Raw genomic sequence first — 21520 nt, 5'->3', positions numbered from 1 at the left:
CCCCACCTTCTCCAGAAGCACCATAGAGAGCGTTCTGACCCCCCCATCCTCCCCACCTTCTCCAGAAGCACCATAGAGAGCGTTCTGACCCCCCCATCCTCCCCACCTTCTCCAGAAGCACCATAGAGAGCGTTCTGACCCCCCCCATCCTCCCCACCTTCTCCAGAAGCACCATAGAGAGCGTTCTGACCCCCCCATCCTCCCCACCTTCTCCAGAAGCACCATAGAGAGCGTTCTGACCCCCCCCCCCATCCTCCCCACCTTCTCCAGAAGCACCATAGAGAGCGTTCTGACCCCCCCATCCTCCCCACCTTCTCCAGAAGCACCATAGAGAGCGTTCTGAGCAGCTGTCTCACTGTGTGGTGTGGAGGCTGCAGCGCCTCAGACTGGAAGAAGGTGAGAACAGCAGAGAGGATCATGGGGGCTCCTCTTCCCTCCATTAAAGACATTTCATCCCAGCGCTGCGTGTCCCGTGACATCATCAATGACCCCTCACCCCCCCACCATGGACTGTTCTCCCTGCTGCCCTCTGGGAAGAGGCTTCCCAGCATTCAATGCAGGACCAGCAGGTTCTGCAGCAGCTTCTTCCCCGCCGCCATCACACTGAATAAACTCTAAATCACAGACTCTGCATCACACTGATGACACCAAACCAAATTACTGCATATCTGCACCTTTTATATTAATACTCTGAACTTCCAGATCAATTTTTTTTCTCCCTCACTGCTTTATTTGATCACTGCTGCACTTGAAGGAATGGAAAGGTGATTGGTATTCGCTGCTACCCCAGATCTGCTCGTTTTAATAAATGCTTTTTGAAGTAATTCCTCTGTCTGCCTTGCCTTGAACACCGGGTCCTCTGAGTCTTGCCTTCAGTAGGACTTTAGTACCGTGCTGCAAATATTGCAACAGCAAACAGAACTTCTTTCTCCGTTCCTCCAACATTATGTTTTTTCTTGGTTTTAAAGTAATCGAATAGTTTACAGTTTTGAGGGACATGAATACTTATGCAGGTTGCTGTGATTGTCAGTTTTGGTGACATGTCTTACCTCTTCAGCCTCTGAATCTCTATAGTATCTGAGGCAAGTATCACCAAGGACAAACCAGTGCCTGGTCCACTGCAGAAGGTCAGGAGATATAGACTTCATTAAACTTGGTTACAGGATCTTTGCACTCTTCAAAATCATCACATTTAAACATTCAAAATAACATTATTCATGGTAGAAAGAAATGAAATCTTAAAAATCATTCTAGTGTTTTCTAGAGTCATAGATCTTTAGGGCCTAGGGGGAAGGATATCTGTAGAGGTCAGTATTACAATGGCTCAAAGAAGCCTCTGACAGAAGATACTTCTCATGAAGAGTTTCCTGACGGCTGTGCTTCTCTTTATTTATTCAAGAGGAGTCCTCTGGTTAGAGCCGCCCTTCTTCATTATCTGGTCAAGCTTTTCTAGATTCTAATGCTGATTCTCCAGCAGACGATGGAAAAACCAATCACACCCATTGGTCAGAGGTACAGTCTGCTCTGCCCCCCATCAGGCCGTTTTAGGTTCAGTCTGATGTTCTCATGTCTTCTGGTTGATAAAGTTTATGTTTAAATGACACAAAGTTTGAGCTATTTGATCTGAGCGATAAAGAGGTTTTCAAATCTGTTTAACTGTGACTTGAACAATGTTTTTATTTAGTCTAAATCAGGCGTCCCACCCGCCGGTAGCTTTGGTCTTTATGATGAATAAACACTTTAAAATAGTTTTTAGGATGAATAAAGCTTCTAGAGCTGCACTTCTAACCCCTGATGAGAAATAACTTCCTGTACTGAAACTAAGCTCCTCAGTCATGGTGTGTTGCCTAAAAAGGGCATAGAAGAAACATCTTGTTGTCTTCTCTAAGTTCAAACCTTCTGACAGGAGGAATGAAGGTCCTTACCTTGCCTTGTTGGTCCAGCCTGGACATCCAGCCCTTCAACAGGCACCATCTGCAGTTGGAGGCAGACGGTTAGAAAGTCGTCTGTGGTTTAAGTCTCATTGAAACTAAAGGAAACGGAAACCATCAAGCAGACAAACGGACCCAACTGGCTTCGCTGCTGCAGCCTGAAACATGCATGAAGGTGACAGACTCTTAACGCTCTATAGAGAAAAGTTATAAAGGAGGAAATAAAACAGGAAGGTTTGTAGCTCGTGTGAACAGCGATCATCACTGTGGACAAAAGGAGAATGACTCAGTCTGAAAGCAAGCAGATAGTGTTCAGCCACCCGGATATACTCACCAAGCAAGATGTTGGGTCCGAATAGCATGAGGCAACGACAGATAAACAGAAGTTAGAAGGGAAGTAATGCACGGCATGCAGAGGGAAGAGGAAGCCACAGAAGCTTGGTCACGGCATCTTAGCATTTTATTCAGAAACGTCCTTAGAAGGGTTGATACTCATCATCCTCCACAGTAGAACATCTTTAATGTGGTTTCAGTTTTTATAGCATCAGTTTCAAACTGTCAGCTTCTTTTAAAAAGTGCTAAAAACTTACATCAGTTCTCCAGGGAAACAAGCTGTTTTCAATCTATTCTTGAATCCATTACTAATAATTAAACTTATTCACATGTTGCTCTAAAACAGACTGATGCCTTTTTATTCTGCTGTGAGCTTCAGGGACAGGAAGGTGACGGATGCTTTCAGGCGTCATGGGAATGTAAGGCATTTAACGATTTAAGGAAACTCACCTGCGTCTGCAGGCGCTCAGGATGAGATCGCTCCCTAACTTTCAAAGATCGCTGCCTTCCATTTTGATCCGAGGTCTTAGTCGAAAGAAAAAATAAGATTTTCACTGTTTGAACCTTTTGAAGGACGACTCTGCTGGCTTTTCTTTTACCTGTGCATGAAGGGAACCAGCAGATGGTCTCCGTGACGATCGTCCACTTTCAAGGTCTGGACATTTTTCTCTTCTGTCTCTCCCCCTCTCTCTGCCTCTCCTCCTCTCGTCTAACTTTAGTCTTGGACTATAGTCGTCTGTCTCATCTTGATGCCTTTAGAAAGAAAATAAGCTTCAGTACATTTTACAGTGAAATACCTGCAGCTGCATCAGGAGTGAAAAGGAGGTTAAAAAGGATTCATTGTTGAAGGCTGGAAAACGTCTAACACAGTTTTCAGATTTGTGTTTGTAAAAAATCTCCACATCCACGTAATAATACCCAAGCCAACCTGTTCACTGTGCTGAGCGCCAGATATTAAGAAATACCGTGAATTCTGAGCAAAAAGGAAAGATTTTCCACATAACTACAGATCACTGATTGTTACTCAGTAACATTTACTGTTCTATAAAAATTCAACATTTTATAACTTTGTTTCAGAGAAATCCTCTGAAAACGTCCAACCAATAGCTGCACCTGTCCTCATCTAACCCTGACATGGCTGCCTGTCCAAATTCTTTCAAAATCTCACTCCAAGGTTTGGTGAAAAGCTTGCAGCGTGTTACAGAGCTGCTATCCTTGCATTCGAGTCAATGAGTCGATGCAATCAGCTGGTTTTCCTTAGATAGAAAACTTTGAATCAATCTGACTGGATGATCTGGTTGAACTGGAAAGTGACCTGAGATGACATGATGTGAATTGGAGCTATAGAAATAAACTGAATCTAAACTGAATTTTGAACTTTCAGTTAGCAAAACTATTGTCTTCATCTAAGCCTTCAACTTGGATGTTAGATCCAGTTCCAACCAGGTTATTTAAGGAGGTATTCCCTTTGATCTCCTCCTCTATTCTAGATGTGATTAATCTATCTCTGTTACAGGGATATGTACCTAAAGCTTTTAAGGTTGCTGGAATTAAACCTCTGCTTAAGAAACCGTCTCTTGACCCAGATGACTTGGTCAATTATAGACCTATATCCAATCTTCCTTTCTTATCCAAAATTCTTGAGAAAGTAGTTGCCAAACAAGTTTGCGATCACTTCCACCATAATGAACTTTTTGAAGAGTTTCAGTCTGGCTTTAGAGCTCATCATAGCACTGAAACAGCTCTGGTGAAAGTCACTAATGATATTCTCATGGCCTCAGATAATGGACTTGTATCTGTGCTCGTCCTGTTGGATCTCAGTGCTGCATTTGATACAGTTGACCATAATATTCTTTTAGAAAGACTTGAATATTTTGTTGGAATTAAAGGAACAGCTCTAGACTGGTTTAAATCTTATCTATCTGATCAAATTCAGTTTGTTCATGTTAATGATAGATCTTCCTCATGCTCAAAGGTTACCTGTGGAGTACCACAGGGATCAGTGCTAGGACCAATTCTCTTTACTTTATACATGCTCCCAATCGGTAGAGTTATTAGCATGGGATTAATTTCCACTGTTATGCTGATGATACCCAGCTATATCTGTCTATAATCCAGATGAAGCTAACCCATTACATAGATTACAGGCATGTCTGAAGACATAAAAACCTGGATGACTCTTAACTTTCTGCTTCTGAATGCAGACAAAACAGAAGTTATAGTCTTTGGACCAGAGTCTCTGAAAAAGAAGCTGATTAGTCAGTCCAATCCAATCCAATCCAATCCAATCCAATCCACTTTATTTATATAGCACGGTTTAAATAAACACAAGGTTTCCAAAGTGCTGCACAAAAAGATAAAATAACTAAAATAAATAAAAGTAAATAAAATAAAAGCACTGCCCGCACAGCATAAAAATATGCATGTGTATACATAAAATCAACACTCTACATGGTGTTAAAAGCCAAAGAAAAGAGGTGGGTTTTAAGAAGAGTTTTAAAATGAGACAGAGAGGTGGCCTGTCTAATGTGCAGTCACTTCATTTGGATGGGATTAAACTGATTTCAGATAATAAAGTAAAAAATCTTGCTGTTTTTGATCAGGACCTATCATTTAAATCCCAGATCAAAGAGGTTTCTAGAATTTCCTTCTTTCATCTGAGGAATATTGCAAAAATGAGCAATCTCCTGTCCAGGGGTGATGCTGAGAAACTAGTCCATGCATTTGTTACTTCAAGGCTGGACTATTGTAATTCTTTACTATCAGGAAGTCCCCAAACTGTAGTTAAAAGCCTTCAGCTGATCCAAAATGCTGCAGCCAGAGTTCTGATGAAAATGAAAAAGAGAGATCATATCTCTCCTATCCTGGCTTCTCTTCATTGGCTTCCTGTTAAATCCAGAATAGAATTTAAAATCCTCCTTCTCACATATAAAGCCTTAAATGGCCAAGCTCCATCTGATATCAGAGATCTGATTGTTCCTTATGTTCCTAACAGAGCACTTCGCTCTCAATCTGCAGGTTTACTAGTGGTTCCTAGAATTTCTAAAAAGGATGAAGAGAGCACATCCAGTTAGTCACAGTCAGAGAAACAGGACTACACTGAAAAACAAGCCAAGCTCCAACAGCATTAGGAGAAAATTACTTCTCCTAATTCAGAAAATCAAGATGAAATAAAACCTCATGTGAGATGTTTGGTTGGAATTTTACTCAAATGCTAAATAAGTCTGCTGGAGGTTTCTTCCTGTTCAAAGGGAGTTTTTCCTCTCCACTGTCGCTACAAGCATGCTTAGTGTGAGGGATTGCTGAAGAGTCAATGAGTCGATGCAATCAGCTGGTTTTCCTTAGATAGAAAACTTTGAATCAATCTGACTGGATGATCTGGTGAACTGTGAAGTGCCTTCAGATAACATGATGTGAATTGGAGCTATAGAAATAAACTGAATAGAATTGAATAGAATTGAACTGAATCCTATGCTTGAGGAAAACCAAGCCCCTCGTTCACCAACCTGTATGATCTTTGTCTTTGGTTCCTGCAGGGACTAGGACTCTCATTTCTCCGTCTGATACCTGTGAAATCTTCCTCTGACTCTACTTGGATCTTGGGTATATCAGCCAGCATGATGTAGTCGTCTATGGTCATCCCAACCTTTAAGTTACAATGGAAAGTGGACAGTTAACATTTGTTGAAATGAAAATGACCAAATTAAAGAAATAATCCTGGTTTATTTACCTCTTCGGGGTCTACTATGGTCTTCTTCTGTTCTGGGAGCAACAGGGCATCCATTCCTCGCCTGACACTGCTATTGCTTCTGTCAGAACTGACCTTGATAATTGGGTCCACAGTGTCTGTTATCACACCTAGTGAAGGAGATTCACATACTGGCGAGTCCACTGACCATCCTGGCAGAGAACCTTGTGATGGAGGGCGGCTGAGTAAAGATCGGGAAACCTCCTGCCCAGAGCCATCTCCCTGGTTAGCATTAATGGTGTCTACAAAATATAATGGCGAAGCGCCCTGAGACTCGGCTCCATGTCTGGCTGAAGAGGAAGCTTGTGACTGGGGGCGACTGAGTAAATTGTGTGAAGACCCCTGCCAAGCTTCAACCCCGTCATTAGCCTTATCAGAGTCTAAGACTGCCACATGTGTAGGTGATCCCTCAAGATTATCGGAGCCTGCCCCGTCCCATCTGGATGATGGGGAACTATTCGATGATGGGAGATTCAGTAAAGAATGTGGAGACCCCTGCCAGGATCCTTGGGATTGACTCAACCTGTGGTCAGGCTCTCTTAGCGAGCCGTGACTCGGTAGACTGTAGGCCTTCCCGGATGCAGACACTTCTCGGCTATTGTAGGACAGAATGTTACCCAAACTGTTCACATGGGTTCTGCTTGGAGGAGACTCTAAAGATACTTTATATGAATTCTGCCTTTCTGCAGAAAAACAAAGACGAGAGATGGACTCAAGATTTCTGTAAAGTTTTTCAGAATCCAAACTGTGCTTGTTTGAAGCCTGTGACGGACTCCTGGACTCTCGACTGTACATCTTCTGGTCTTCATATTCAGGACTCTGTAACAGAACCGAATCTGTGCGTCTATGAGACGAGGCACTGTGAGAGGCCATGGACCATCTGCTGTGGGAAGGGCTGGATCCGCCTGACGTGCGGCGTGAAGGACCATTAGACTGAATTTGAAAGGAGTCTTTCAATGAGGAGCGAGACTGAGCCTGACTCCTACTGAGGGACCTCCCTCTCTGAGGTCCCACAGAAGCCGCTGGCATCCTGTAGCGGTCTGGACTCAAAGAGCTGTGACGCGATGGAGAGTTCTTCACAGAGTCAGTTCCTCGTCTGAAGTTGGAGTGGTACGTGTACCTCTGTGGGGACTCGCTTCTCCAAGTTGCCTGCATATATGTCTCTGGGTTTCGTCTTTGGGATGGCAGTCCAAGGCTTACATTCCGGTAGGGGACGCAGGCTTTGGGCTCAGGAATGTAGTTGCTTGGTAGGGGATGTCCTCTCTCATAATAGCGATAGGTACGCTTGGTGTCATCCTCCATCTGTCGCATTCCCACATCTGGAGAGAAGTAACCACTTTCTTTTTCCCTGCCACTTCTGGACTCTAAAAAAATCATACAAGCCTCTCATCATATTTTCTAACATGCAAAAGTGGCACATGGCAACCAAATGTTGTCAGGATAAAGGCATTGCACCGTGTTACAGACCTGAAGCACGGCGGGACATGTCTCGGGTCATTTCTGGTTGACCTGCAGGAGGCCTCTGAGGACTGAGGGATCGGTTCCTCTGCAGATCCTTCCACTGATTCGAAAAGCTGGAGAAAGACGCAATGCACCTCACAATGGCCTGCAAAAGTATTCAACCAACAACTTGGAAGATGTGTTATGTTTTTGTTTGGAGGTAAACAACAAACTGTACTTGCAAAACTGTTCGCTCAATGTAGTCACAGACATCCCAAGTCTCCCTGAAGTTCCCGGGAGTCTCCCTGATATAGATAGTTGTTCATGGATGCCCACAATCGGAAAATTATCCCAGATTTTATACGCTGTGGTGTTTTTTTCAATGCCAGTGAGAGCGAACAGGCAATACAATCATTCATGCACCATGTGTGTATTAGAACTACTTAAACTGCGAAGACAACATAAGAGAGGGGGGTGTGGGGAGGAGGGGGGTGTGGGGAAACCTGTCTGTCCAAAGCAATGCTCTGTTCCACCAGCATTCCAGGCGACAGGCTGTCAGAGAGTGCTGATTGGTTTAGTCCAGTAAGTTTTGGTTTACTCTCTGGCTATGGGGCCAACATTGTTGCTTTATTATTTGCAAATGTGTGGAGAGTTGTGTATCTGTATCTAGATTTGTGTGCAGTGGGATTTGGAAATGTGTAGATCAATCTGTAAACAAACACAGAGACACTATGTCTGAAGTATTTTCGGTTCAAGACCCAGAAATACAGACAAATCATTGGTTACCAGTCCAGCGGTTTCTCGGTTGGCTCTTAACAGACCTGATTTTTGCTACACTTCTGCCGTGTGAGATCCGCGAATGTGTAGATAGGATTTGTATGTGTAATCTGGATTTGCTGCCCTGAGCGCAGGCTCGCAGGCTGCCTCTTCCTGCTGTGGGAGTTCAGCACAAATTGCTGCACCTACACACACATACCACCAGGTGGCGGTATTGTACTCTACGTGACATTACTGCAGCAGGGCCGATTTCAATTCACCGGCCACTACGTACAGTGTTGCCAACTCAGCGACTTTATCGCTATATTTAGCCACTTTTCAGACCTCTCCAGTAGAGACTGACATTCTTTCGGGAATCCCACGGGTCACGAGATTCCCGTGGGATGGGAGTCAGTATTAGTAACGATCACGTGATTGGGACGGTACAGGATTAAACATTACAGGAGCAGACGGCAGCGGGAGCAAACCAACAGCAACTAAAAAAATTAGGATCGATGCCAAAAAAAAAATAAAATAGAAAGAAAAAAAATCCAGTACTGGCGCCGCCATTTTGTAGTTTTTTTCTGTGAAGCCTACACTATAATGCGAGTAAAAAAAACTACACGACCCAAAAACCAACAGTGCTTCTGCTCTGAGTTTTTCACCCGCGCTTAAAAACAACAAGAATGGGAGCGGTGCAGGAGCGGTCATTCTGAATGGGAGCGGGACGGGAGTGGGAGTAATTTCTCCAGGAGTGGGACGGGACAGGATTTAGATTTCTACGCTGGCCAGGGATCGGGACGGGACACCATTTTTTTCTGTGGGAGTGGGACGGGACAGGAGTGAAAATCCACTCCCGTGTCAGTCTCTACTCTCCAGCGATTCTTTTTCAAAAAAGTGACTAGTGACAAATCTAGCAACTTTTCTGGCGTCACTGGCGGCTTTAAGCGACTCTTAGTAGCGACTCTTAGTAGAAAGCACGTATCGTTCCTACTCTTGTCCTCCAGCGGCAGGTGATGCCGTTGGGCGCCTCCCCCGTCCCAACCCCGTCCTCCCGCTCTGCAAGAGTCCTTCTCAGCGCTGCAGTCAGAGCCGCAGCATGTTTACCCTCAGCGTCCAGACTGACGGGATTGACTGAGCAGGTTGATCACGCTGGCGTCAGCTCCTTGACCAACATGACGATGATCCACTGTTTCTATGAGCAGGCAAGCGCAGCCTGTGTGTGTGGAGGGAAATCTTATCAGTTTAAAAATAATATTAATTATTTGTTCAGATTGTCATTGATTCTTTGTAGTCTTTTTTGTTCCATTTAGATTGTTAATGTTAATGTAATGTAAAAAATGTTATGGTTCAAAATGTTCATGTTTTACCATGATTTGTAGGCTCTTTAATGGACCACAAGGGGAAAAACTCTACCATAGTGCCTCTTTATTCACTTTGCCGGTCCCAAGCCCGGGTAAACGAGGAGGGTTAGTATTGTAATAAAACAAATATTAATTTAAAAAACCAAATAAATTAAATAAACATTAACGCATAGAAACAGTAGCTCTATATATTCTTAGTGTTTGACTCTCTCTAACCTTGTTATTTCTCCCAAAGCGCCATTAACACTCACATCACATCATGTGCCAGATTATGCAACTTAGGCAATGACATCATTCAGCGACTTCTAGCACAGCCAGTAGCTACTTTCCTTACTGAGGAGTAGGCAACACTGACTACACAGCAACTATGGTGACAGTCTGTGCTGCATAGTGGGTGATGCCAGCAGAGACTGACCCCTTAGTGGCAGCGTACTGGCCGGTGAATTGAACTCCGCCCTGCTGCGGTAATGTCACGTACAGTACAATACCGCCACCTGGTGGTATGTGTGTGTAGGTGCAGCAAGTTGTGCTGAATTCCCGCTGCAGGAAGAGGCAGCGTGTGAGCCTGCACTCAGGGCAGCAAATAAAGATATTACACATACAAATCCTTTATGCATTTGCAGATCTCACACGGCAGAAGTGTAGCAAAAATCAGGTGTGTAAAGAGATCCAACCGAGAAACCGCTCGACTTGTAACCAATGATTTGTATGAATTTCTGTGTCTTGAAGTGAAAATACTTCAGACATAAATGTCTCTGTGTGCTTAAAGATTGAGCTACACATTTGCGAATTGCAATACATATTTGTAAATCTGAATACAGATTTTTTAATTTTTGACACATTTGCAAACCGGATTACACAAACAGTACTTTTACACATTTGCAGATTGTTTTACAGACACACAAATCTCCTCACACATTTTCATTTACACATTTTCAAATCCCACTGCACACAAATCTAGATACAGATACACAACTCTCCACACACATTTACAAATAATAAAGCAACAGTTCTGGCTCCATGTCTGGCAGTCACCTAATTACCACTCAAAGCAGTGCATCCTGGGAAACGGCAGAGGTTCAATCCTCCAGTAAAAAAACTAAATATAGGACTAATTTTACAGCAGAATATACTAAAGTAAATCCACGTCTAGAGAAGGGGAGGAACAGTGGCGGTTCTAGACCAAATGGACCAGGGGGCCAGGAGGGGGCCAGCGTGTTTCCATGGGGGCCCAGAAAAATAAAAATAAAACCAGGGCAAGAGATTCAAATATATTAACAGAGCTGCATGAAGGGAAATTTCTATTCAATTAGGTTCAATAAAAATTATATGTCTTATGAGGTTAATATACATTCATAATTTAGGAATTTTAGATATTTTTCACTTAATTTAAATAAACATTACAGTTTTCTATAAAATCTGAATTACAACTCAGGAAAAACTGTAGCTGTAAAGATTAGAGCATTTTTTTTATTTGTTTTGAAAAACAAACTTTTAGCAGATAAAAACTGGGATCCTATCTTAATCCCACTGAAACTATCACCTTATTGTATTTAAATAATTAGTAAAACTGAATATTTAAAGGACAAAAAAAGGAAATAGATCCAAAGGACCTATTAGTACCGATGTCTGTTCCAGCGCAGATCATCGTTAGAACTTCTTTGAGAGTTACGCCTTCAGTGCAGCGGCTATTACAGGGACAGGTTGGTTATTTTCCTTAGCATCTCCCTAAAATTAGTTTTTGGAACTTGGGATGTCGGTAGTCGGCACTTTGTAGAGCTTCCTCTTGTGGCAGTTAGATCAGCAGGTTGCTTTAGTCTATGAGCTTTCCATTACTTTCCACCAGGAATTTCCCAGGGAACATTCTTAGTTTTAGCTCCTGAACTTTAAGTCTAACCACTGATTTTGAAATGGGTTGAGGTCTGGACTCTGACATGGGCACCTTTAAATGTTCCCCTTAAATCTCCTGAGTGTTGCTTTTACAGCATCCTTAGGGTAATTATCTAGTTTAAAGGTGAACTATGACACCACCATGTTTCACCGTGTCAGCAATGTGTTTGCAGCAGATATATTGTTTTCCTTGGTGGTCAATAATTTCAACTTTGGTCTGAATTCAAACACATCAATTTAATGAAGGACTCTTCATTAAAAGTGGATTAGCATCAGGATTGACCACAATGAATGCTGTCCGAATAGTGCATGCATTAAGGAAGGAGGTAGGAAAAGGAGTCTGTATGCTTCCTATTATAGTTCCTTTAGCATCACAGGCCATCTCATTCCAATCTGATGGATTTGGGTTCAGCCACAGTCTGCTTTGAATGGGGCACCTTTCTCCATACAGGCCCTTTGGTAAACTAAAAATGTTTCCTTCATTTCCAAACCAAGTGATGACCTTCCTAAGCCACTCTTCACTAAAGCCAAGTTCTATGCAATGGACACTTCCTCTGGCGCTCTGATTAATTACTTCTTATTACCCTGTCAGTGTGTTTTAGTGGCAGGGTTTGTTTTGGTACCAAATTGCAGAATCTCCACCATAGGAGGAGAGACCGGATCCCAAACTGAGCTTTGACCTTAAAAAAGCAACCTTTATATCTGACCTTAGGTCCCATCCCATTCTAAATCCAGTATGATTTAGTCCATCCTATAGCAGCTTCAACTCTTTTGGGAAGGCTGACCACCAGGTAAGCGTCTACTGGATATTTTATCCAGTACATGATAGAGTGATATAAGTTATTCTGGGCATCACAGCATCTCATTTACATGCAGAGTGTAAGGTGAACAGCATGAAGCAGCATGGAGAGGTCCTGCCTTGTTTCCCATCGTCTCATACTGAACTTCTGCGGCTTAATGAGGAGCGTCAACCAATCAGAAGACACTACATATTAGCAGCAACTGCTTCTGCAGAGCTGCCGGCATCTAAAAAAGGATTATGTAACGTGGGGTTATACTCCGCTGGTATTTTTATCTGAACATGTACGCTTTGAAAGGTTTCCTTACAATTTCCATCGGAAGCATATGTTGCAGCTTTTGTGTTTCCTCGCTCCTCAAAGCAAATGAAGCCAAGCCACTTTAGATGCAACCAAAGACCAGAACGGCGAGGATCCCGAACTCTAAAGGCACCTTTTAAAAAGGCGATAATTGTGAACGCAGCACGTCTTTATGTGGGAAAGCCTAGTTATGGCATAAAAGCTTTGCCAAATGTTTCTATGGTGACTCCTGAATACAGAAAAACTGAAAAGGACACCAACGAAGGTCTAGACGTAAACTCTGTGCTCAAAGACGGATGATGGCTGACATCCGGGCTCTGAGCACCGCCGCACGGCCATGTTGGAAAAGGAAGGAGCCATATCTCTTTACTTTATACATGCTCCCAATTGGTAGAGTTATTAGACAGCATGGGATTAATTTCCACTGTTATGCTGATGATACCCAGCTATATCTGTCTATAAATCCAGATGAAGCTAACCCATTACATAGATTACAGGCATGTCTTGAAGACATAAAAACCTGGATGACTCTTAACTTTCTGCTTCTGAATGCAGACAAAACAGAAGTTATAGTCTTTGGACCAGAGTCTCTGAAAAAGAAGCTGATTAGCCAGTCACTTCATTTGGATGGGATTAAACTGATTTCAGATAATAAAGTAAAAAATCTTGGTGTTATTTTTGATCAGGACCTGTCATTTAAATCCCATATCAAAGAGGTTTCTAGAATATCCTTCTTTCATCTGAGGAACATTGCAAAAATTAGAAATCTCCTGTCCAGGGGTGATGCTGAGAAACTAGTCCATGCATTTGTTACTTCAAGGCTGGACTATTGTAATTCTTTACTATCAGGAAGTCCACTGTAGTTAAAAGCCTTCAGCTGATCCAAAATGCTGCAGCCAGAGTTCTAATGAAAATTAAAAAGAGAGATCATATCTCGCCTATCCTGGCTTCTCTTCATTGGCTTCCTGTTAAATCAAGAATAGAATTTAAAATCCTCCTTCTCACATATAAAGCCTTAAATGGCCAAGCTCCATCTTATATCAGAGATCTGATTGTTCCTTATGTTCCTAACAGAGCACTTCGCTCTCAATCTGCAGGTTTACTAGTGGTTCCTAGAATTTCTAAAAGTAGAATGGGAGGCAGATCTTTTAGTCATCAGGCTCCTCTCCTGTGGAACCAACTACCAGTTTTAGTCCGTGAGGCAGACACCCTGTCTACTTTTAAGGCTAGGCTTAAAACTTTCATTTTTGATAAAGCTTATAGTTAGGGTGGCTCAGGTTATCCTGAGCTATCTCGATAGTTATGCTGCTATAGGCTTAGACTTTTGGAGGACATAGGGATCCCCATTTCATCATTCTGCTTCATTCTCTCTCTGTTCTCCTATTCTGCAGAATCTGTTAGTTCAATCTCTAACCTTCTGCTCTCTCTGCTTTTCCTCAGAGTAGCTTTGCCTCGTCTGTTCCTGTTTGGCTGTGACGTCATCCTGGAAAGAAACATCAGCTGTGCTGCTTCCATCAACACCGTTGTTTATAGATGTTGGAGATCGGCCTGTTTTCCAGTGTAGTCCTGTTTCTCTGACCGTGACTGAGTGGATGTGCTCTCTTCGTCCTCTGGCATGGGAGCTGCCTTGGAGCTTGTCTGCCTGGCTGTGTGTTTCCTGGACGGGGCCGCCTTTTACAGCTGCTTTTTGTATCTCTGCTTCTGTCTCCTTGAACCCCAGTCGGCCTCGGCAGATGGCCGCTCACACTGAGCCTGGTTCTGCTGGAGGTTTCTTCCTGTTAAAAGGGAGTTTTTCCTCTCCACTGTCGCTACAAGCATGCTTAGTGTGAGGGATTGTATTTGAGTCAATGCAATCAACTGGTTTTCCTTAGATAGAAAACTTTTTATCAATTTGACTGTATGATCTGGTTGAACTGTAAAGTGCCTTGAGATGACATGTGTTGTGAATTTGGCGCTATATAAATAAACTGAATTGAATTGAATTGAATATCCAAATAATAAAAACCCCACAGCATAATACCTCCTCCACCAAACTTTTGATCCAACTATAGTTTGAAAGTTTTCGCTCTATTGTTACATTTCTACATCACAAAAACCTATATTATGGTGGTGTGTTCACTAGTGATATAAGTGTAGGTGAAGTCATTGAAATGCGTGACGGGGTCACCTGGGTTGGATGTCAGCAGCTTCACGGTTCTCAGGTTCCCAGTCGGGACTCGGGCTGCGTTCCAGATTCCACTCAAAGTTCCAACCTTCACTGGAATCATCGCTGCTGCCGCATGTTGTCACCGCCGACGACGCTGGATCACCATCATCCTCATCTTCATCGCTCTTATTGTCCCCTTCAGCCTGGTTCATTGGAATGATATCAATTATAAAACCAACTTCTGTGGCTAAACTGTTTAAAATAATAGAAAAACATCTCAGCATTTTTTAACCCAGCCTGATAGTCTCTAGTTGCATAGCTCTATATGAGGCTAAATACTCACTGTGATGAGTTTGGTCCTTTGTTATATCTGCTGCTCTGCTGCTTCTACCTTCGCCTCTCATTCACTCTGGTGTTGGAGCTAATTCACTTAGACACCAGAGGACGTAACTCAAGCTAGTCTGAGTTCAAACTCATCATTATTTCATTGCTCCGGTGCCTTTGCACGACCAGCAACGCCCATTTTTAGCTTTAAATTTCCTTCATCTCATCTTGAGTCTAAGAAACATAAATATTTCCTCTCATTGTACTTTCAGGGTCTCTTTATTTAACTGCTGATGATGCTGCAGGGGATGTTTGCATCATCAGCTTGTCATCCGTTCCCTGAAGGCTGCAACAAGCTTTCATTAATTAATGATAAAATCATCAAATGCTACGGTGTCCATCTCTCTCCATCTGCTACGTACATCCTGGCCAGCCAGGGTTCCCCCCCCTTTTTGTTTTTGGATGCACAGGATGGGTGGCCTGCCGGTGCTGGGGCCGTCATTTCTGCTCTCCCCAAAGGAGGGTGGAGGGAGGGGCAAATGGGGTATTGAGGCGTAGGAAGTGGCCCTGTGAATTATTTTGGGGGGGGGGGATTCTGGTTGGGTGGCCTGTGCGGGAGAAGTGGGCTCCGTTCTGGTGGGGGGGCTTCTGCTGGGGGTTGTCTGGTTCGGGTGCGGGGTGGGGGTCAGGCTCGAAGCAGGAACTAGATGAGTTAGTATGGCGGTGACACCGCCCCCCCCCCCATGGTGCACTGGTGGATGCCCAGGCAGACACTGGCTTATTCCTGGCGACTGTCCCCCGGGGCCTGGCCAGGGCTCCCACTGGGGGGTGGGGCCTTTGTTCTTGGGGTCCCTCTGAGTGTCTGGGGCTTTGGGTCCCTCAGCGCTTCAGCAATAGTATCTAGGTGTTACTTGTTGTATCTTTTACACTATATCTGTTGGTTGTGCTGTTCTTCTTCCATCTCTTTGCAGGTGATGAAGCAGACTGAAGATATTTTATCATTATCTCCCTTTTATCTCCTCTTTCTTTCATCTTTTTTCCTGTTTTTCCTTTCCTGTTCTACTTCCATTGCAGTGTCCATATAATCTCTAAGACTCCAAGCATGAATTATAATAAAGCTATTTATATGCATAAATCAGGCTGATCACTATGGCGATAGCCATACTGCTCCACTTGTGAAAGTAAAATCTGTTGGGCTCTTTTTGGCATCAAGACAATTATTCTTATTGGAACATCGCCAGACAGGACACTAAAAGAAAAAAAAAAAAAAAAAGATCATCTGCTGTTCAGGGGTGGAGCTAGATGGGGGGGCCAGGGTGACCCTTAGCCAATCATTGGCCACCCCTGTGGCCACCCCTACCATTTTTTTCCTCTAACACAGATGGTGGCAACAGTCAGAACTACATTTTAAGTTATATGGGGTAAAGAGAAAACAAGTAACTATTTTAATAAAAACATATTAAATATTCCATTTATGTAGATATTAGTAGAGCAAATATCGCTCCACAGGCCTGTGGGAGTCCTTCCTAGTCTGGAAAAATAGTTTACTGCTGTATAAGAGGACCCTTTGTAAAGCAAGAGCAGGATACTTCTCCTTATTAATAGAGGAGAATAAGAATAATCCTAGATTTCTTTTTAATCCAGTTGCCAAACTCACCCCGAGCCATAGCTCTGTTGAACCGTCCATTCCACCTGCTCTTAGCAGCAATGATTTTATGGGATTCTTTATAAATAAGATTGATCATATTAAAAATAGGATCATTAGCACTCCTCTATCCGCGATTGTACCTGAGGTAGTCATGGAGTCTGAACCGGGTTTAGACTGCTTTGATCCAGTTGAACTTTCAGAGTTAGCAAAATTATTGTCTTCATCTAAGCCTTCAACTTGTATGTTAGATCCAGTTCCAACCAGGTTATTTAAGGAGGTATTCCCTTTGATCTCCTCCTCCATTTTAGATGTGATTAATCTATCTCTGTTACAGGGATATGTACCTAACTAATGATATTCTCATGGCCTCAGATAATGGACTTGTATCTGTGCTCGTCCTGTTGGATCTCAGTGCTGCATTTGATCCAGTTGATCAGAATATTCTTTTAGAAAGACTTGAATATTTTGTTGGAATTAAAGGAACAGCTCTAGACTGGTTTAAATCTTATCTATCTGATCGAATTCAGTTTGTTCATGTTAATGATAGATCTTCAACACGCTCAAAGGTTACCTGTGGAGTACCACAGGGATCAGTGCTAGGACCAATTCTCTTTACTTTATACATGCTCCCAATTGGTAGAATTATTAGACAGCATGGGATTAATTTCCACTGTTATGCTGATGATACCCAGCTATATCTGTCTATAATCCAGATGAAGCTAACCCATTACATAGATTACAGGCATGTCTGAAGACATAAAAACCTGGATGACTCTTAACTTTCTGCTTCTGAATGCAGACAAAACAGAAGTTATAGTCTTTGGACCAGAGTCTCTGAAAAAGAAGCTGATTAGTCAGTCACATCATTTGGATGGGATTAAACTGATTTCAGATAATAAAGTAAAAAATCTTAGTGTTATTTTTGATCAGGACCTGTCATTTAAATCCCAGATCAAAGAGGTTTCTAGAATTTCTAAAAGTAGAATGGGAGGCAGATCTTTTAGTTATCATGCTCCTCTCCTGTGGAACCAACTACCAGTTTTAGTCCGTGAGGCAGACACCCTGTCTACTTTTAAGGCTAGGCTTAAAACTTTCCTTTTTGATAAAGCTTCTAGTTAGAGTGGCTCAGGTTATCCTGAGCTATCTCTATAGTTCTGCTGCTATAGGCTTAGACTGCTGGAGGACATAGGGACCCCTTTTTCATCATTCTGCTTCATTCTATCTCTATTCTCCCACTCTGCAGAATCTGTTAGTTCAATCTCTAACGTTCTGCTCTCTCTGCTTTTTCTCATAGTAGCTTCATCTGGTCTGTTCCTGTTTGGCTGTGACTCCATCCTGGAGAGAAATATCAGCTGTGCTGCTGCCATCAACACCTTTGTTTCTAGATGTTGGAGCTTGGCCTGTTTTCCAGTGTAGTCCTGTTTCTCTGACTGTGACTAACTGGATGTGCTCTCTTCATCCTCTGACATGGGAGCTGGCTCGGAGCCCGTCTGCCTAGCTGTGTGTTTCCTGGACGGGGCCGCCTGTGGAGCTGGTTGACAGTTGCCTTTTGTATCTATGCTTCTTTTTCTATGTCTGCTTCTGTCTCCTTGAACCCCAGTGGGCCTCAGCAGATGGCCGCTCACACTGAGCCTGGTTCTGCTGGAGGTTTCTTCCTGTTCAAAGGGAGTTTTTCCTCTCCACTGTCGCTACAAGCATGCTTAGTGTGAGGGATTGTATTTGAGTCAATGAGTCGATGCAATGAGATGACTTGTGTTGTGAATTAGCGCTATATAAATAAACTGAATAGAATTGAATTGAACTCTGAACAAAGACACGGCTAATCAGCTGATATGGAGCAGATGTGGATGGAGGAGACTAGAAAGGAGCTAGGGGAAAGGAAACAGGCACAAGGGGGCAGCAAAGAGCAAATGCAGACTTTTTAAACATACATAAAATGGTAAATAAACCAAAGATCAACAAAACAGAATAACTGAAAACTGAAAACCAAAAACTCAAAGTCCCAAAACGGGAAAACCATAACAAGTTATTCTTTAGGTTTTCCATGGGTTCAGTTATCTCCAGTTCCTTCTATTCTCCAGTTTTCTGCTTGGAAATTCTTTATTTAGTCATTAGTTTTATTCTTTAGCTTCATTGAAGTTCTTTTCTTGTTCCGGTTAAACCTTGTTGTTTCCCCTGGTTATTTTCTTCCAGTGCGAAGCTTTTTTTTTCTGCCTAATGAGGAGCAATGAGAGGAAGCAGGAGTTTATATAAAGGCCTTTAGAGGACAGCATTGACCTATTGTTCTAATAAACCAAGACACCATTAAACCTAAATGCTGGATTCACTCTGAGCAGGAATAAGGCCGAGGCTAAATAGACCGACATAGATGCAGTAAATGATGTGTTTTTTTCATTCAGGAACAAGCTGAATTTCAGAGCTTTGAACTCAACAGGGAAAAATATTGGACCTATAAAAGAATTCACATTAAAAATGAAGCAGGGAACTTAAAAACCTGCTTTATTGAATCTTTGGTGAGAAAAAACTATACGGATCCAGTTAATACTGACCAAAACTAATCAAGATGCTAACATGACTAAAACAAATAAAAACATCAAAGCTTTGGTTCATTTCTGACAAACCAGACAATAGAAAATGTTCTGGATTCAAGCTTCTATCTTTAACTAACAGCAACATTATGAATCCTGCATTAACATCTAAACATGTTGAGCCATTAAAACTTAATACTTCCTAGAATTTTAAAGTTTCAAAGAGAGGAAAAAACATCACAGCATGCATTTTATTCACTGCTATGAAGCTTCATGAAAACCAAATCCAGTTTACATCGTCCTTCACATAAGGGATTCAGTTTATTAAAGTTGAAATTACTTTATTGTGCCCAAAAGGAAATTTGTTGTTTGTAAATCATGTTTTTAGGGGAGAAAACTGCAGCTGACTGCCAGGCAGAAAATAAAACTATCAGAGGAAAGGAGCTGAGAAACGAGCTGAGACTAGGAGGAAATTATTTTCAGATCAAAGCACATTAGGATAACATGAAAGTCAAAAAGCAAACCTAAATAAAACAGAAGCTGGACTTCACTGAAGCTTTCCATCCAATATTCCTTAAAGAACAATCTTTAGCAGTCCGTAGAGGAAGGGAAGCGACACCTTAGAAGACTTGCAGTAAAAAGTATTTCAGCGACTCGTTAACCTAATATCAGTTTCCTTCTGCTAATTTGGGTTTGCTATAATATAAGATTATATAGAAATACATTAAACAGTTTAAAAATAGTTAACAATTTTAAATATTTAGGGGTACACATTTCTTCAGATCTTGATCAGGTTGTTGTGACCAATTCTAAACATAAATTGAACGAAGGAGATAGTGAAAGATGGATGCCGTTACAAGAATCTATGATTGGAAGAATACATATAATAAAAAATGAATATATTGCCAAAGTTACTCTATATATTTCAGAATGTTACTCTTTCACCTCCGCCTGAATTCTTCTCACAAATTAAGAAAAAGATGTAACGTTTCCTATGGACCAACAGGAAGTCCAGTAACGTGTCCTATGGACCAACAGGAAGTCCAGTAACGTTTCCTATGGACCAACAGGAAGTCCAGTAACGTTTCCTATGGACCAACAGGAAGTCCAGTAACGTTTCCTATGGACCAACAGGAAGTCCAGTAACGTTTCCTATGGACCAACAGGAAGTCCAGTAACGTTTCCTATGGACCAACAGGAAGTCCAGTAATGTTTCCTATTGACCAACAGGAAGTCCAGTAACGTGTCCTATGGACCAACAGGAAGTCCAGTAATGTTTCCTATGGACCAACAGGAAGTTCAGTAACGTTTCCTATGGACCAACAGGAAGTCCAGTAATGTTTCATATGGACCAACAGGAAGTCCAGTAACGTGTCCTATGGACCAACAGGAAGTCCAGTAACGTTTCCTATGGACCAACAGGAAGTTCAGTAACGTTTCCTATGGACCAACAGGAAGTCCAGTAACGTGTCCTATGGACCAACAGGAAGTCCAGTAACGTTTCCTATGGACCAACAGGAAGTTCAGTTACGTGTCCTATGGACCAACAGGAAGTCCAGTAATGTTTCATATGGACCAACAGGAAGTCCAGTAACGTGTCCTATGGACCAACAGGAAGTCCAGTAACGTGTCCTATGGACCAACAGGAAGTCCAGTAACGTGTCCTATGGACCAACAGGAAGTTCAGTAACGTTTCCTATGGACCAACAGGAAGTCCAGTAACGTTTCCTATGGACCAACAGGAAGTCCAGTAATGTTTCCTATTGACCAACAGGAAGTCCAGTAACGTGTCCTATGGACCAACAGGAAGTCCAGTAACGTTTCCTATGGACCAACAGGAAGTTCAGTAACGTTTCCTATGGACCAACAGGAAGTCCAGTAATGTTTCATATGGACCAACAGGAAGTCCAGTAACGTGTCCTATGGACCAACAGGAAGTCCAGTAACGTGTCCTATGGACCAACAGGAAGTCCAGTAACGTTTCCTATGGACCAACAGGAAGTTCAGTAATGATGTTCTATTACAGTAATAATTCTCCACATTGGACTGATATGGAGACTATATTCAAATTCAATATTAAAACTTCTGGAATATAAAAAAAAATCTGTATCTTAATAAACATGATAAGAGTATGAAGAGATGTAAAAAGAAATATGAAAGAAATTGTCTGTCTTTGTTCAGAGGGGAAACCAGTTTTTTGTACCTGGAAGAACTGATCCAACATTCAAAGTCTGGAAAGACAAAATACTTCAAATGATTTAGAATCTTTATGAACCAAACTCAGACATACTTACAGAAGAAATGAAGGAGTTTTT

At 42.3% G+C, this 21520-nt stretch overlaps 1 protein-coding gene across 1 annotated transcript in view; it reads right to left on the bottom strand.

Annotated features, from left to right (window-relative positions):
- Positions 1–21520, bottom strand: part of LOC119776772 (myosin phosphatase Rho-interacting protein-like) — a 37092-nt gene that overhangs the window by 14191 nt on the left and 1381 nt on the right. The window contains exons 3-10 of the mRNA XM_038275365.1: positions 14727–14908; positions 7480–7586; positions 5995–7376; positions 5771–5910; positions 2864–3017; positions 2715–2789; positions 1926–1958; positions 1050–1118 (exon numbers count right to left, since the gene is read on the bottom strand). Of these exons, the coding sequence (XP_038131293.1) occupies positions 1050–1118; positions 1926–1958; positions 2715–2789; positions 2864–3017; positions 5771–5910; positions 5995–7376; positions 7480–7586; positions 14727–14908 (2142 nt within the window). The remainder of the gene's footprint in view (positions 1–1049; positions 1119–1925; positions 1959–2714; positions 2790–2863; positions 3018–5770; positions 5911–5994; positions 7377–7479; positions 7587–14726; positions 14909–21520) is intronic.

The sequence above is a fragment of the Cyprinodon tularosa genome, unplaced genomic scaffold (assembly GCF_016077235.1).
Source record: "Cyprinodon tularosa strain WSP-4 unplaced genomic scaffold, ASM1607723v1 ctg955, whole genome shotgun sequence".
In the NCBI taxonomy this organism is placed as follows: domain Eukaryota; kingdom Metazoa; phylum Chordata; class Actinopteri; order Cyprinodontiformes; family Cyprinodontidae; genus Cyprinodon; species Cyprinodon tularosa.
This window is presented reverse-complemented; position numbering and strand designations above follow the sequence as displayed.